Below are 16,905 nucleotides of genomic sequence, written 5' to 3' on the forward strand. Positions count from 1 at the left end.
TCACCATCATTCAGTCTTTCAGTGCCTCCAAATAATAATTTAGTGGTTCAACCACTTTGCTGGAGTTAACTGGATAGCATCATCATATTGATGAATCTCTGTTGATCTCTTCCAGTGGCTTCGTGTAGACATTACTGAGCACAAGGATGAACATTGTGGCATTCCATAGGCTATGGGCAGCTAAGAAGTCCCCAACTTCACCTTCTGAGACACTCCAAGAGGGCTGGAGATCCTGAAAAGTGTGTCTCATGGGTCTGTCTTAGCCAAATGGTCCAAAAGGCTATCAGGGTCAGTGAAATCAAAGGACATTGAGAGCGGAACCACAAGTGACAAAAGGCACAGGTTGGACACTTGTCAGCTTCCCACAAGTTTTGATGGGAAATGTAGGTAGCTTGGCGGAATGTTGGACAAGTGACAGTTGAAAAGTCTATTGGACAGCAGTCAGAGAGCCAAGCTGCAAGACTAGGATGCCTACATTTCCCATCAAAACTTGAGGGAAGCTGACAAGTGTCCAACCTGTGCCTTTTGTCACTTGTGGTTCCACTCTGAGAGGTCCAATCAAATCAACAAGACACAATCCTCCTATGTGACTGGTGTAGATCATCTATTGGAACAACATAGGAGGTTTCTGTACCCCAATCAGTCCTGGACCCGGATGGAAAAGGCCCTAAATAATTAATCTGAAGAAACCATTGCAAAGAGTTCAAGACAAGAGTTTCCCCCTCAGAGATAGATTTGAAACAATCTGATAACTGTTCAGCTTCTATTCAAGGATCCCTCCCCCCCAATGTCTTTTTGAAAAAGAGAGAATCATCAAGCCTGTTAATGGGCTGTTAGTAATTTGTACCATCCATTGGGTCAGTCCTCTGTTCTGACAGATTTCACAAGCCAAGAGGGGCACAGATCAAATGAGAAGGCATGGTATCTTCAAGTATTCTGCCTTAATTACTGTGTTTGTGAAATTTCCGGCCATGCTGAGTGCTTGAGTCATGACTCTTAGGAGCCAGGCTATTGTTTGCTAAAATTCTTTAGAATTTTCTTCTTCTAAATGGGTAATTTACCAATCAGGGAGCATGCACAGCTGTCTTTTTAGCACCTTGAGGAACGCAGAATATATGAGCAGATAATCATCATACCAGCTTGTAACAGTCTCAGTTTACAAACCTACAAAACTGCCTTGCAACTAGTCAAGTACTGTCTACTGTGACAGGCAGTGGCCCTCAAGGGGCTTGGTGGGGCAGGCAAGCCAGAGGACAGGTCTTTCTGAGCAGCTGCTGCCAGACTTCTTCTGCATGTAAAGTATGTGGTCTATCATGGTCCTTTCCCACTTATATGGAACACTTTAGTAGCATACAAAACACATTAGTTAAGACAGTCCTGCAAGGCATATTGGAGACAGAGACACTTGTTTTGTGAGTTCCTGATAGGCAGGAGATAAGGGTTCCTTGGTGAAACTGGCCAGATTCTTTGCTCCTGTGTTACACCAGTTCTCTTTTGACGATTCTTGTCAGTCCCAATATACAAATCAGTATTAAGAACTGGGTGCATTTAATGCATTTCTGATGTTTGATCTCCTAAATTGTCTCGTCTTGGCTAATTCAGGTGGGTAGCAGGGTTGGTCTGTAGCAGAAGAGCAAGACGTGGGTTGGTCTTTAAGGTTCTACTGGACCCGAGTCTTTAGCTAATTCATGATATTCTTCCCCTGCTTTTGTCAAGGGAATGGTATTGTCTGCTCTGACTGGCAGCGGCCTTCCAGGGTGTTAAGACTGTTTCTTCCCCAGAGTTGCTGACCAAGAGCTGATTGTTGACAAGGCAAATTCAGATCAGCCTTGCAGACTTGGGGAGTGGAGAAAGAAGGGCTGATGAGGATGGGACGGGGGGGTTCTCTTGGAAAGAGCCCGCTTCCGTAGGGAGCAGGAGACACCCCTCGCTCTCTCCCTGCCTCCCGCTGGCGGAGTCCCCTGAAGGCTTCTTCCCGCGCCCGCCCGTTGCGGACTGACCCCGGTGCGCTGTGCTGGGCGCTCTTCGTCTCCCGGCTGCGGCTCCCGCACCTGCTCCTGACTCCGGCTCCGGGATCCCACGCGGCCAAGGCTTGCCAAAGGCTGGGGGGGGGGGGGGAGGAGGGGGGAGGAGGAGGAGGGGGCTTGGCTGCCGCCCGGCCGCTTCTGCAGTTGGCGGGAGGGAGCTCCCCGCGCGCGCAAGGACAGCCGAGGCGATGCTGTCAGCGGCGGGGCTAGCTCGCTCCTCAGGAACTGTCAGCGCGGGTCGCCTGGCCAGGAGGCAGCCAAGCCGCCCAGGCTCCCCGCTAAGCGCGGGCGGCGCGGACTCCGCGAGCTGCTGCTGCTGCCGCCGCCGCCGCCGCCGCGAGGCGAAGTGAAGCCGGCGACGCTTCGCCCTCCTGCCCTCCTTCGGTTTTGTTGCCGCCCGGAGTGCCTTGAGCTGGGCTCCGGGGACCTGCTGGCCGGCCAATGGTGCAGCCCTCCTCCCTGGGAGCCCCGGCGCCCGGCTGGCGGCGCGCGGTGCGGAGTCCGGCTCCCCCGCTGGGGACGGCGGCTCTCCTCGTGCCCCGCGCCTGATGTCCTTTCGGCGGGCGCCGCCGCCTTTCCCGCGGACTGCCCGGCCAGCCCAGGTGCCCGCCTCAGCGCAACTCCGAGGGCCATGAGGCGCGCCGGCAACTGAGCGTCGCTGGAAGAGCGGGGGGCGGGAGGGGGAGGGGGGAGGCCCCTTGGGCCACCTGTCAGACCGCGGCGCCTGCTTGCCGCTCGGAGCTGGAAGGATCGCCGCGGGGGTTGGGGGGAGACGCCTGCTTTTAAGAAGGGGGGGGGGGGTTCTGGCGGCGCTGAGAACTGGGATCAGAAAAATCTACGGAGAAAACCAAATCGCCCCCCTCCCTGGGGTGACTCTCCTGCGCGCTCTCCTCCCGGTCTGCTGCACTTGCTTCCCGGCTTCTATCTGCTGCTCGGATCATGTCAACGAAGCTTCTGGCGGGTGTCTTCCTCCTGTCCGTATTTCAAGCTTGGTAAGTCGCCCCGCTACTCTTCTAGCCTGATTCCTTCTTCCTCTTCAAAATGTTTCGGTAAAGAAATCGCTCAGCCTGCCAAGGACACCGAAAATATAACGCTACGCTCGCCCCCCCCCCCAATCCCCCTTCTTTGGCTTCCACTCCCGCCTTTATTGCGCCCGATCTGAGCGGTAACAATTGCCAAGGAGCTCGGCGAGGGCGGGCGGGGCTGGGGGCTGCCCCAGAGCGGAATGGCAACTCCGGCTCCCGTTTGCAGTTCCGTGGCTGGGTCTGCTCTGGAGGTGACTCCGCAGCCTCGGCTCTTCCTCACCTTCCTGCTTGGTAGAAAGTTTTTCTCGGGACCTGGCGCGGTAGGGAAGGAGGCGAGTGTTGCTCGCAAGCCCGGCTTCAGCCACCTGCGTTTCTCGCCTGAAAGAGGCCGCTTAGGGATAAGTGGGGCCGACTCACTGTGTGTCCCCGCGGGAAAAGACGCCTTTCCTAGCCATGGAGTGACGTGTACTCGAGGGTGGCTGGGTGAGGGGCTGGACCCAGGATCTGAGGTGAGGGCTGGGAAGCCAAAGGACGACCTGGCTGTCCCGGATGAGACTAACAAACCAGTCAGAGAAGAGACTGCGGGAGTAATTAGTTTCATTTGCCCATGTTTAAGAATCCCCCATAACTGGCTTGCGCAAAGAGTGTCTTTTGCCGTCCTTATTGGACAGATCAAAACAATGTTGTTGTCTAGGTAGCCTGGTGGAGATTATCCACTGAGGCAGTTTCCTTTGCTGATCATATTACTGGGTTACCCTAATGCCTTAATAATCATGTCACAATCCTAACCCAGTGTAATTGAGATATTGATCTATTTGAGACTGGTTTGGCTCACTTTTCTTACCACCTCCATTCCACCACTGCTCTCCCTTTTACTCAAGGAAATAAACCCACAACTCACTTGGAAACTTCAGTTGACAAACAGCACACCAATCAGAGTTGTTGGAATCACTGGAAAGTCAGAAGTCTGTTTCTCTTGCCACAGGAACTTTAGCACCGACCAGTTCATTTTTGTGATTCTAGCAGTGTCAGGAGTTCTGCTGCTCCTGACTTATATCCAGAGTGCATTTTATTTTGGCTACAGCTTTCCATCCCTGTCTCCAAATTACAATCATTAGTGTATTGTTTAATTTCTGAGAAAAATATTATTGATACAAATTCCTTTGTAGAGAAAAGGGAGGGTTATCTGGTTGAAAAGTATGCTCTTAATTAGTGTTCAAGAGGATAATGAAAGTAATAATTAGCGCCCAGCACAATCCACTGCTGCTTTCTTATCCTTTCTTATGCCTCTTTGAATGCCCAGAAGAATGGCTAGATTCAAAAGCCACTGCTGAAATTACACACCTTTGTATAGCAAGTACACCCCAGTGGCTGTCTCCAGCTGTGATGGAATGAAGTCAGCCGGGCCCCACTTTAAATCCCAGTTCTGCACTGTGAGCAGAGCAGTTTATGTATAACAGGTCCCCATGTAGATCTGACAATTTTTACAACATGGCCACCTGGTGTGACCTGATAGAAAGAGACTGCATGGTTGACTTTGTTGGCTGCTCTAAACAAATGGCTTACCACATATACACTGTTTAGTTACCAAATTATGTGAATTAACACAGTACCATAAATGAACATCCGAAGTGCCCTTATATGAAGTCTAGTTATAATGAGTATTGTTTGTTTTCACTCCCTAGAGACTCTGTCAAATGTCTTTCCAAGCCCTGCTGTGCTGAGATTCTTTTAAGATAGGTTGGCAAGGTTTGAACCTGTGACTCTGTGCACCCAAGTCATGTGGTCTGCCATTGAATGATGGTACTGTACTGAGTCACCTGTCCAAAAGATGAGGCTCTGCTCCAAGGCATTTACAATCTCAACTAACTTGATTTTTAAAGTCTTAAAGATTCAATTTACACAATGGATTTTCTGTATAGGAACCATCTGAATGGTTGTGCTGCATTCATTCATGTGGGCACATGTAATGTGTGAACAGACTGATACATGTCACATATTTAGCCAGCAGCATTGTTCACAAACATGGTAGGATTGTTGTCAGTGGCTTTGCTGATAAGAATTGCTTTTTTAGGGTTTACATGTGGTTCAAAAACGTTACCTTGGTAAATCCTACAAAAGGAGACTACTTTTTACTCGCAAAGTGAAGATGTGGGTGGCTGAACTGAAATGGGGGACTGCCTGTGTGCTTAACGAGACTTGCCTCTTCCTGTACATCCTAAGGGAATGTTTGTGTACCCCACAGTATAATGTATAATATGTATGATACAGGCAGTCATCCTGTTCAAACTCATACCAGTAGAAGAATGAAATCTGGGGTTGTACATGTGACAAGGCTAAACAGACATTCCTGTTTCCTTGCGCCATGCTCAGAGTGACCATTCTGGTAAATGAGTGAAATGGCTCTCAATATGCCTGCGACTGTGTGGCAGGGATACAAAATCCAGTTGTTCAGACCCCACCAGTAGCTTACAGAGTGTCCTAGTAACTGACACCCAGTTGTTGAAGAAGACAAGAATCTGATCTCCTGTGAATTGTGTAGTTTTGGAAGGCCTTGCAATCATGTCTCATTTGTCCTTTTCTCTACTTGTTATCCTCTTGTATTTACCATTCTTTAATTTGTAATTGTGAATTTCCTACATTGTGCAGGGGGTTGGACTAGATGACTCTGGAGGTACTTTCCGATTCTATGATTTCTCCACAATGCTTTTGGGATTTTAAAATACAGATTTGTACAGCACTTTCCTCTGTTTTTCTGAACTGTCCTTTCCTCACAGCAGGGCTTAGTCCAGAATCTCTTCCAATAGTAGACCCCAGCTCTGGCAGATATAACACAGTAATATAAGGGATTGTGCATGACACCCTTTCTCACCACTCAGTTAATTATAACTCATTGGGGGATCAGAATACACTGGCAAGAAAAGGACTCTTCCACTCTTCTTTAGGTGTTCATTTGTTCCTGTGCTAAAGCTGACTCCTAGAAAATCTGGCTGATTTCTACATTTTGCAAAAAAAAAAAAAATCCTTCGTAATTAGATGGCCTTAAGTTATTGATAACATGATAAAGTCCTATAAAACAGATGTCCATATCATGCAACATTTTGGCTATTTAGTCATCATCACAACACACTGCTGTTTATGATGGGCACAAATGCAGCTGGTTGTCACTGTGCCTCCTGGTCCATAGGGCCACCCCTCCTTTCATCCCATGGTTGCTAAGTTTACTTAGAATAGGTTGGTGAAATACTTTTCCAGTGGCTGTTTGGTAGTCCAAGTAACTAATGTCTACTCTCAAAGACTTCTAAAAAATTGGTGTCGGACTTCCTTTTGCAGAAGCTGTACTAATTCTTCCTCAGCAAGCCTTGTTATTCTATCAATATATCTCTTTTTATACTTATACTTACTTATATCTGGAGAATGGAACCATGAGCAGACAAAGTGGGTCTTTCCTGAGAAAAATGTCAAGTTTGCAGAAAAACACTTGAGAAGGTTAACTCCCCCCAGCCACAAATATTAGAAACGGCACTTATAGGAGCTGGATGACCCAGGTTATGCTCCCCACTCTGCCATGGAAGCTCACTGGATGACTTTGGGCCAGCCACACCTTCTCAGCCTAATCTACCTCATAGGCTTGTTGTGAAAATAAAATGGAGGAGAAGAGAATTTTGTAAGCTGCTTTGGGTCACCAAGCTTCCATTGTGAAGAAAGGCAGGGTATAAGTGAAGTAAATAAATTATAAATATTGCTGAAGATGAGTGGCAGATGGTTGGTAGGTAAAGAAGAGGGAAGGGAGTGGTGAGGATATGAGAGTTACCAGGAGGAGAGACAGATGAAATAGTGTGGGAAGGTGGATTCAGGTAAGAGAGGTGCCCCCCTCAAGTCCTTGCAGGTTTCCTACCATGCAATGGGGCCTGGCCTGGCAGCAGGCAACACAAAACTGAGCCTTAGTTTTCTCGGGAGGGAAGAATGGAAAGCTGAAGATTGGGCGGGGGGGGGGGGAGAGATAAAGGTAGGTTGGCTGATGGGTGGGAAGGAGAGGAGGAGGCAAGAAAAAGGGAAAGGAGACCTGTAAATTTCTGACTCCCTCTTCAAAAAATAGGATGACACCCCCCCCCCCAGAACTAGCTCGGGGGGGGGAATCCCATCCCACAGCTGCCCCCTCTTGTTCTCTCTTATCTCTCTGAAGAAGAGCTGATGGGGGTCAGTCTGCAGCCCATTGCAGAGGCTCCTGGAGTCCAAAGCATCCTGGACATACCCCCCCCCCCACCAGCTCTTGGCTGGCTGTCCTGAAGGAGAGTCTTGTGCGTGGTTTCTGAAGCATCTCATGGTGCTCCTTGCTTCCTCTTTGCAGCCTGTTATTTTTTGAGATTTAATGTTTAAGATGTTGGACTTCCTGGGCAGCTTTCCAGTTACATGTATATTGAACCGGATAGCATTGTAGTCACTGTCCTCCTGGACAGGTCAACAATATTTAGGCAAAATATCCAGGGCAGCATTTAGCACTAAGTGCAGGCTTACATTCCCTGAAGATGTTTCTGTGATTTAACTGCTCCAAGGTGCGGTGATTCCCTCTTAGCAATACAGTATCCCAGATCTTAAATTCCTGCTGAATATAAGTTGGAGCCTGCAAAACACCTTTACCATCCACATCCATTTCTTTGCTACCCAACTAAGGCAGAAGATGGCTGCTTCATCGTGCCTTTAACATTTCCTATTGACGGTGTTTCTTTAAACTCACTAAATTTTCTATTGGGACAAAGTCAATATAGTCAGAAGCTTATCCTCTTTACAGCAACTTTAATTTGAGGGTTTGGGGAATAAAAATAGTCAATAGCCTATATGCATTTAGATTTATCTCATTTTCTGCTCATCTACCCACACATCATCTAGTATCAGTTTGTAGCCATTAAGCAAAAAATCGAGACAATTTTGTCTTGAGAACTGATACAGCTCTGCTTCATTTTCTTTCCCATTCTAAGCATTTGGCAGCATTTTTTGGATCTGTGCCTCATTTGTGTTTACACACATCTCCCTCCACAATGCACAAAACTAGTAGTGTTTAAAATCTAGAATATAGAGCTACAGAAGCAACAGTTTATAGAAAGGGTTTCCAATGATATCTTGCTTTCAAATTTCCTTCTTTTGCTGGTGGCTTTGTTCATTTACATGTTTGTTTTGCCAGAAGAATGGAAGTCTGTTTTACACTGGAGCAATTTAGAGTATTTCAGCTCTTGATTTCAAATTTCTTTAAGGAATCCCTTTAATTTCTGGGCCCACTGAACATGTATAACATTGGGGAAATTGTGGAGCATCTAATTGATAAGCAACCATGAAGTCCTTCTTCTCCCTTTTCTGTACTAGAGATGTAATGTTGGAATTTTATTAATCAAGTTCTGGCCTGTATTATGCAATGTAAATGTGGCAAAGACTCTGAATGTAAATATAATTATTTCAGCATTCATGAGCAAATTGTGTCTGAGCTAACCATTATCCAGGTGCTTTACTTACCTGGCTTTTTTCCCACAGGGAATGAGAGAAGGGAGGGCAGAGCTAAAATCAGTAGTTGTGTGCCTGAGAGTGAAATCACTCAAATCAGTTAGCCAATGTTCCCACTAAACAGGGTTATCCCGATCGGCTTTTCTCTGCACAATGTTTCTGTGTTCTGCCAGTCGTTGTACCTGTTGTCTGTATGAGCCATTTCATTCTCTGGAATTGTGCCTGCTTGCCTTTAGTTGGACATCTTGGCTGGTATGCAGGAGAGATGGAGGGACAGAGACGGTCACTATGGCTTGCTCGTCTTCTTCGCAATGTCTGTGTCACTTGTATACCAGAGAGGATAGATAAAAATGGCTAAAGCTGTTCCTACAATAAGCCTGCTTTTCTTCTTGGGCAAGACGCAGGGCTTATAGCAGCAGTGGCCTAGGTTTTACTCCTGCCCAGTAATTAGCAGTTTGCCCTTCATGCATACTGGGCTGAGCCTTATGACAGTGTAGCCAGGGACTCAAGTCTTTCCCACCTGTGATAGAAAAAAGCAAATACACAGTTGGGATTTTTATAAAATCACTTATTTAGGATCTGAGATACCTTTATTATATTTAAAAGCAGCCCAGGAGAACCTGATATGCGTGATTCTAACCTTTAACATTTAAAGCAAGCGGTCCTATTTTCTAAAACAAACCCAGAGTTTAGTCCTCTCCCCTCCAACTTATTTCACTCTACTCCAATACTGGAAGAAGTCAGATGCTCTGGGAGAAAAATGCTGAAGGAAATGGAGCACAGTGAGGTAAGGCGTAAGAGGGAATAAGATTCAGTTCCCCTTTCCAGCATGCTTCAATTCTGTTAAGAGAGGGAGGGAGAGAGAAAGAGAATCTGCTTCTTACTTCTACCCCCCACCACCCTCCACCCACCCCGTCCCATGTGTTGATCCTGGGGGAAAGGGAATGTTAGTTGATGACAATTTTTTTTTTATTCTGCTTAAAATTTGGAAGAAAGGATCCCTTCGGTGGGGGAGATAGCCCCTGAGAATTTCACTCAGTTGTAGCTGTGGGAAGTTACACCTGGAATTGTATAATGGATTGATTTACTAGCATGGTTAATTTAACTTTGATATTTACAGGGTGATCCTAAGCAATCTTACCCCCTTCTAAGTCCATTGGAATTAATAGGTTTAAAAAACATAACTCTGATTAGGATTATACTGTAAAAAGCTCAACTCAGAGGGGTTTTTTTCCCCTTCAAATGACATGCTATCCACTTCTGAGTCCTTCTGGGTGAGTACAATTGGTATTCTGTAAAAACTAATGTTCTGGTGTTGTAGTTGGGGCAGCACAGGATCCAGGTTTTGTGAAGAGCCCCCATAGTTCCTGCAGGGAAACCTGGCAGCAGGCAAAAAAAGGAAGGAATTTGTGAGGCGGACTAATTTGGTTTAGGGGTACTGATCTAACTAGGACAAGCCTACTTCAGGGATTGCCCTGAATACAGAAGATTGAATTTGTCTGATGCTCTTCAGTAAGTCATCTCAGAAAGAACATAATTCAGTTAATAGAACTTGACAAATGATGGGTATCAGCATTTTTAAAAATACAAGGTATCTTAAATGGAACATCAGTAAGTGCTTTGAGTGTAAAAGGAGTGTGTGTGTGTGGGAAACGTTCAAATGTCCACAACGCTAAACAAGAATTGAGTTTGGGCAACACTTTCACATATCCAGTTGCTAATTAGCACAATATAAATAAACTGGAATTGAAGCAGACCCTCAAATCTAATGAGCAAATTAACAAATATAGAAATTAGCATAGCCCAACCCCTCAGGTTCATTGTTCATAGACAAAAGTACTAAAAGTACGAATCCCTATCAAGCTTTTGTGGCATTATTTGCACAGAGAATTTGTCCTGGTCCTGTCCAAATGTTGAACAACTTTCCTTACACACACAAAAAAAAACTTGTATGTAAATCATGGCTTTTCATTTATTTATGTCATCTTCAAACTTAGACCCAATCTGTAATACACATTCAAATCAGTTTGAGGAAGTGTTTATTTATTGCTGTTCAAAATGTTTAGATCCTAAAATGGAGGTAAGATAGCCAACTTCCAGGAGAAAAAAATGCCCCTTTAACAGAGGATGTTATTTACCTCCATGCCATGAGAAGTTTCAGCAATCTATTAAAGCGTCTGTTAAAATGATAGGGCATTTTTGTGAGCAATCCTAGAGGGAGGAGGGGCATCATTTCATCCCTGAAAAGGTGATGCTGAGTGAGAATTGTGGAACATCTGAACAAAAAGCCAAGTGAAATAGGAAACCAGAGAGGACAGGACGCAGGCGAGGTTGCCCCATTTTTTCTCCTGCACTAGCAAAAAAGCTGGTAGGATCCAGTCTCTGGTAGTTGTGTACCAATGTTGAGAACTTCTTGTCAGAGTCCCTAGTTTTTTATGGGACTATACATTTCATGGTACCTTGAGCCTCTCCTTCATAGGCAATAGAATGATGAAGAGTTCTGAGGATGTAAGAATGGACTGCATAATCTTCATGCAGAGACACATTTTTTTAAAAAGCTATCCTAGCTAAAAACTCCTCTGCAAGCAGGATTGCCAAGAAGGGATTGACTAAAGAGACAAAATGCCAGGGTCTATGTAATGTTTTGCAATGTAAATAAATGTGTGTGTGTGTTTTATTTCTGTGTATCAATGTAGGGTTTTGCATATAGATTTACTGTGGTTAGAAGCATAGGCCTCTGATGTGAGAAGGAAGGGGACTGGACGGGTGAGTAAGGAGTGCTGTGAGTTGAGGATAGCGGTACCTAGGGGGCAGAGTGAACTGCAGTTTTGGGATAGTCAGTATTTTTGTATCTCAGAGATTTTTCTATCTAGTTCAGTCAATATGTGTGGAAGTATGAGTGTTCTACTTTGTAAATTAAAACAACCTATGTGGCAACAGAGGGAAAGTCTAGTTCAGTTCAGGCAATCTGTGTGGAAAACTGTGAGAGTCTGTGTGTCTGTATGGGTGACAGGACAAAACTATTCTGTGAGTGAAGAACTGTGTGGAAAATTAGTCTTTGTGACTGGGTCTGTGAATATACTTTTAAGAATATATAACTGTTTTGAAACCAATGAGTTTATGAAGCTGTTAGGAAATTTATATGTTTATCAATATTCTGCAACCCTCACACATATGGACTTATAAATAAGTTCTGCTTCTGGTGAAGCAACATGCCTGTTTCATCTGGAATATAGGATCCTGCATTTATCTCATAGTCACCCCCACATATTGACCATTATGTCCCACATTCTATAATTAAGCCTTCCTATAATACCAGTTAAACTGAAGAAATCTTAAGTTGAAAGCCTTTGATGGCAGCTGAAACCTTTTGGGAACTCTGAGAAAATCAGGGAGGCAGCAATATATAAGTCACACACAAAGGACAAAACACTACAGTTGGTTTTAATAGTGGGATTCAAACCCCAAAGGAAAGGTGTTCTTAAGGTAAGATGACTGGATAAAGTAGAGAATACCTGTAGCTCTATATGAGTGGAAATAAAAGGAGTGTTGGTTGTAACCAGAGCCCTCCTGAGGTAACATATGGAGGAGCTGTAATAAAGATCCAAGGCAGGTTAAAAAGGAATTCTACAGCCTGGAGGTCTCTAGACTCAGGCAATTTATTTAGATGTACCCGATGGGGACACACAGTATCTTACAACATTTTTATTCCTTCCTCCATTTTATCCTCACAGAAAGGTTGGTTAAACTGGTGCATGGTCACCCAGTGAGATTTCATGACAGCAGAGTAAGGATTTAAACTTTGGGCACCCAGATCTTAGTCCAATATTCCAGCTATTGCACATCATTGACTTGGCTGGATTGGGTGATATATTACTGGGCCCAGATGGACTCCATGTTTGGTAGCCTATAGTGGGTTCTCAGCAGCCCTATCTGCAAGTAGAAAATCAGCACACCAGGGATATATGTTCTAGCCCATCTTTCTCCTTGCTTCTGCTTATCTGTTACTTTCAAGGACTGCTTTATGTAATATAATCACATACTTAAAATCTTAAATAGTTCAGTCCATTCTACCATCTTATTCTCACCCCATTCTATGGTATGTGTCATTCCTCCCTTCATAAGGAGCCATAGCAGTTTGAAATGGTTTAAATTAGACACAGAGGTTGGTAATAATACAGTTGCTGTTGCATCACAAATTGCTGTAACTAATGCAAAAAAAGTCTGCATGCTGGATTCTTGTAGCTTAGGTAACCAATTGGATTTATGAAAGAGAAGGACTGTGCAGGAAGAACAAATTTATAAATGATGGTGAGTCTGTGTCCCACTGTGTTATGAAATAAGAAAATTCAGATTCTGGCATCTTTCTATGCAAACAAGCATCCATATTGTGTCAGAGAGTCCAAAGGGAAAGCTGTTGCAGTAAAATCAAGCAGAATTCCAGTGGCATCTTAAAGACTGTGTGTGTTATGTGCCATCAAGTCGCCTTGAACCTATGATGACCCTATGAAGGAAAGACCTCCAAAATGTCCTATCATTAACAGACTTGCTCAGATCCTGCAAACTGGAGGACGTGGCTTCTTTTATTGAGTTAAGCCATCTCGTTTTAGGTCTTCCTCTTTTACTACTGCCTTCGACTTTTTCTAGCATTATTGACTTTTCCAGAGAATCTTGTCTTCTCATGATGTGACCAAAGTACGATAGTTTTAGTTTTGTCATTTTAGCTTCTAGAGAGGATTCAGGCTTGATTTGATCTAGCACCCACTTATTTGTCTTTTTGGCTGTCCATGGTATCTGCAAAACTCTTCTCTAGCATCACATTTTAAATGAATCAATTTTTTTCCTGTCACATTTCTTCACTGTCCAACTTTCACATCCATACATAGTAATGGGGAATACCATAGCTTGGATTATCTTGATCTTGGTTCCCAGAGAGACATCTTTATCTTTAAGGATCTTATCTAGCTTCCTCACAGTTGCTTTTCTAAGTCTCAGTCTTCTTCTGATTTCTTCATTGCAGTCTCCCTGTTGGTTGATGATTGAGCCAAGGAATAGGAAATCTTGAACAATTTCAATTTCCTCATTGTCAACTTTAAAATTGCGTAATTCCTCAATAGCAGAGATGGGCACAAACCAAAATACGAACCAAAATTCGGCACAAACTGGGCCAGTTCATGGTTCGCGAACTGGCAGTTTGTCAGAGCCCATTTCTGACAAACTGCCACAAACTTTAGGCTGGTTCATTTGGTTTGTTTTTTGGTTTGTCACTGCAGACAGCCTGGTGCCAATCAATCAGTTTCCTAGGTAACAGGGGGACTTCCTGTTTGGGATCCATGGAGGTCTAACGCAGCTCCACTTGCGGAGCTGACCGGACTGCCGTTTTAACCGGCCGGCGGGGTGAAAATAGCCCGCGGCCGACTGCTCTCAGGCGGGGAGCAGGCAAAGAACGCTCAAGACCCTAGGGTGAGCTAGATCTCGGACGAGGGGGGGCTTTACACAGCGAGTCTCCCCCCGATCCTTGAGGTCCCACCTTGCGACGGGTCGGCTATAATCTCTGCGGCAGTTTTGGGGCCAATTCGGCTGGCATAAGACCTACATACCCAAGCATCGATTGGGGGAAGAAGCTGAGAGGAGAACTTAAAATCGAAACAGCGATTACAACCCGAGAAAAGTGAAGAGAAGGTAAAGATCATTATCTTCTGAGACGGGACAGATTGATAAAAACAGAGAGGAAAAAAAGTAGATTTTTAAACTGCAACAGACTAGTGAAAAGGAGGGGAAGACTCGGCAGGAATCGAATTTAAAAAGAGACTAAGTTTAAAGAAGTTATTAAAGAAATGGGACTATTGTTTTGAATACCTGTGGCTTTGGAGCTGTGAGAAAAAGACACCATCGCGAGATCTGCTGTGGGAAGACGGGAGACAGGAAGTGCGTAATAACAATAGAGTGGCTGGAGAGAAGCGGCCCTTGCTGGAGGGCAGGAAGTAGGGAATCGCCATTTTTGAAAGGGGAAGGGTCGCGGCTTCAGCGGAAGAGGAAGTAGGCCATCTTGGATTACAAAATCATAGAGAAACCATAGAGAAAAGACGCCCGACATTTTGGACTCTTTAAAACTTAATTTCTATAAGAAGACCGGGACATTTAAAATAGAAAAACGTTAAATTTTACGCCACGGAGTTAAGGAAGAGAGCAGATTCGTGGGAGCGAGCTAAAGCAAGCCCCACGATGTCAAAAAAAGAGTGGCAATCGGCAATAGAAAACCTGGATAAAAACCTGGACAAAAAACTTTTAGATATGATTAAAGAACTTAAGGACACGAAATTGGAGCTGATAAAAGAGGTTAAAGAGGTTACACAGACAGTAAAATCGGAGCTGTCAGAAGTGAAAAAAGGTATGGAAACAATACGAAGTGAATTACAAGGAACGCAGCAGAGAGTTAAAACAGTAGAAGACGCGATGGAGAATTTAGCAGACACGCAACAAACAGAGATGAGATTGGTGAAGGGGAGAATGTCAGTTGCAGAAACTAAACATATGGAGAAGCAGCTACGTTTTCGTGGCTTGCCAGAAGTGGAAGGAAAGTCAGCGCAAGAACAGATGACTGAGGTGTTGGCTGAGTACCTGGGGAAGGAGGAGGAGGAAGTTGTGGCTATCCTAGATGTGGCATACCGTGTGAATTCGAGAATAGCAACCCAGAGGAAACTACCAAGAGATGTGATTGTGCAGTTTACAACACGAAATATGAAAGAGAGGATTGTGACAAAACAGTTTCAAGATCCATTGGAGATTGATGGCAAGACGATTATTATAATGAAGGAATTGCCCAGATCAGTGTTACTGGACCGGAAAAAATATAAAGTGCTAATTCAGATTTTGAAGGACATGAAAATCAGGTACAGATGGGAGTTACCGGAAGGAGTGTCCTTTGAGTTTGGAGGGGCCAAAAAACGCATCAGATCTGAGCGAGAGATGGAGCGATTTATTAAGGACAATGAAAAAGACTTACCAACAAGATCATGAGTATGGAGTGTAAAGTATTATCTTGGAATGTAAATGGACTAAACTCACCGAATAAGAGGAAAAATACTTTTCACTGGCTACTAAAACAAAAATGTGACATTGTTTGTTTGCAAGAGACCCATATCAGAAAGCAGGATGTAAAATATTTAAAATCTGGAAAATTGGGCAAAGAATATGTAGCGGCCTCCAACAAGAAAAAAAGAGGAGTGGTGTTGTACATAAAAGAGGAGCTACAGCCAAAATTTGTTATGAGAGATGTGGAAGCTAGATTTGTAGCAGTGGAATGTATTTGGAATTTAAAGAGAGTGTTGGTAGTCGGACTTTATGCACCTAACGGTGCAAAAGAAAGCTTCTTTGAGGATTTAAGGAAGCATTTAGACGATCTTGCATACGACCAGATAATTCTTGCTGGAGACTTCAATGGAGTGACAGACTTGGAACTAGACAAAAAGACTACAACGGCACAAAAGAAAAGAGGACTATTACCAAAGCTTTTTTTTGAGTTGATTCAACAAGAGACTCTTGAAGATGTATGGAGGAGAGAATATCCTAAAAGCAGACAGTTTACTTTTTATTCTGCAAGGCATTCTACATTATCAAGAATTGATATGATCTGGGCCTCAAAAGACTTAGCATTATGGACTAAGGAGGTAGAAATAATGCCTATGGTAGGCTCAGATCACAACCCAATTATGTGGAAATTTGGAAAAAAGAGAAAAAGGAAAGCATGGAGAATAAATGAGGACTTGTTACAGGAAAGAGAGAATATGGAAATACTGAGAAGAGAGACAAAGTTTTTTATACAATACAACGTGAATAAAGAAGTACCAACCAATAAAGTTTGGGATGCTTACAAGGCGGTTGTAAGGGGCATACTAATGGACTTAAATGGTAGAGCAAGAAAGAAGAAAGAGGAGAAAAGACAAGAGATTGAGGAGAAAATAAAAGCCAAAGAAACACAGCTAAAAAAGAGACCAGGGAAAAAGAAGGTATACCAGGAAATTAAAATACTTCAAGAACAGCTAACAGCAATGAGCAATAAAGAATTGGAGTGGAATCTCAAAAGACTGAATCAAAAAGCGTTTGAGGGTGCTAATAAACCTGGGAAGTACCTGGCATGGCAATTGAAGAAGAAAAGGGAAAAGAAGATAATAAATAAAATTTGCGAAGATAACAAAACGTATTTGGAGCAGGCTACCATTAGTAGAGCCTTTTATAAATTTTACGCTAAGCTGTATAATAAAAAAGAAGTAAACAAAGAATCAATAGCGTCATATTTGGAGAAAACCAAACTTCCAGAAATCTCGGAAGCTTGGAGAAATAAGTTGAATAGTGAA

At 44.0% G+C, this 16,905-nt stretch overlaps 1 protein-coding gene across 1 annotated transcript in view; it reads left to right on the forward strand.

Annotated features, from left to right (window-relative positions):
- Positions 1–3,252: 3,252 nt before the first annotated feature.
- Positions 3,253–16,905, forward strand: part of GABRG3 (gamma-aminobutyric acid type A receptor subunit gamma3) — a 523,442-nt gene continuing 509,789 nt past the window's right edge. Inside the window, exon 1 of the mRNA XM_054974373.1 lies at positions 3,253–3,639. Within this exon, the coding sequence (XP_054830348.1) occupies positions 3,253–3,639 (387 nt within the window). The remainder of the gene's footprint in view (positions 3,640–16,905) is intronic.

This window comes from Eublepharis macularius, chromosome 3 (assembly GCF_028583425.1).
Source record: "Eublepharis macularius isolate TG4126 chromosome 3, MPM_Emac_v1.0, whole genome shotgun sequence".
NCBI classification, from domain to species: Eukaryota; Metazoa; Chordata; class Lepidosauria; order Squamata; family Eublepharidae; genus Eublepharis; species Eublepharis macularius.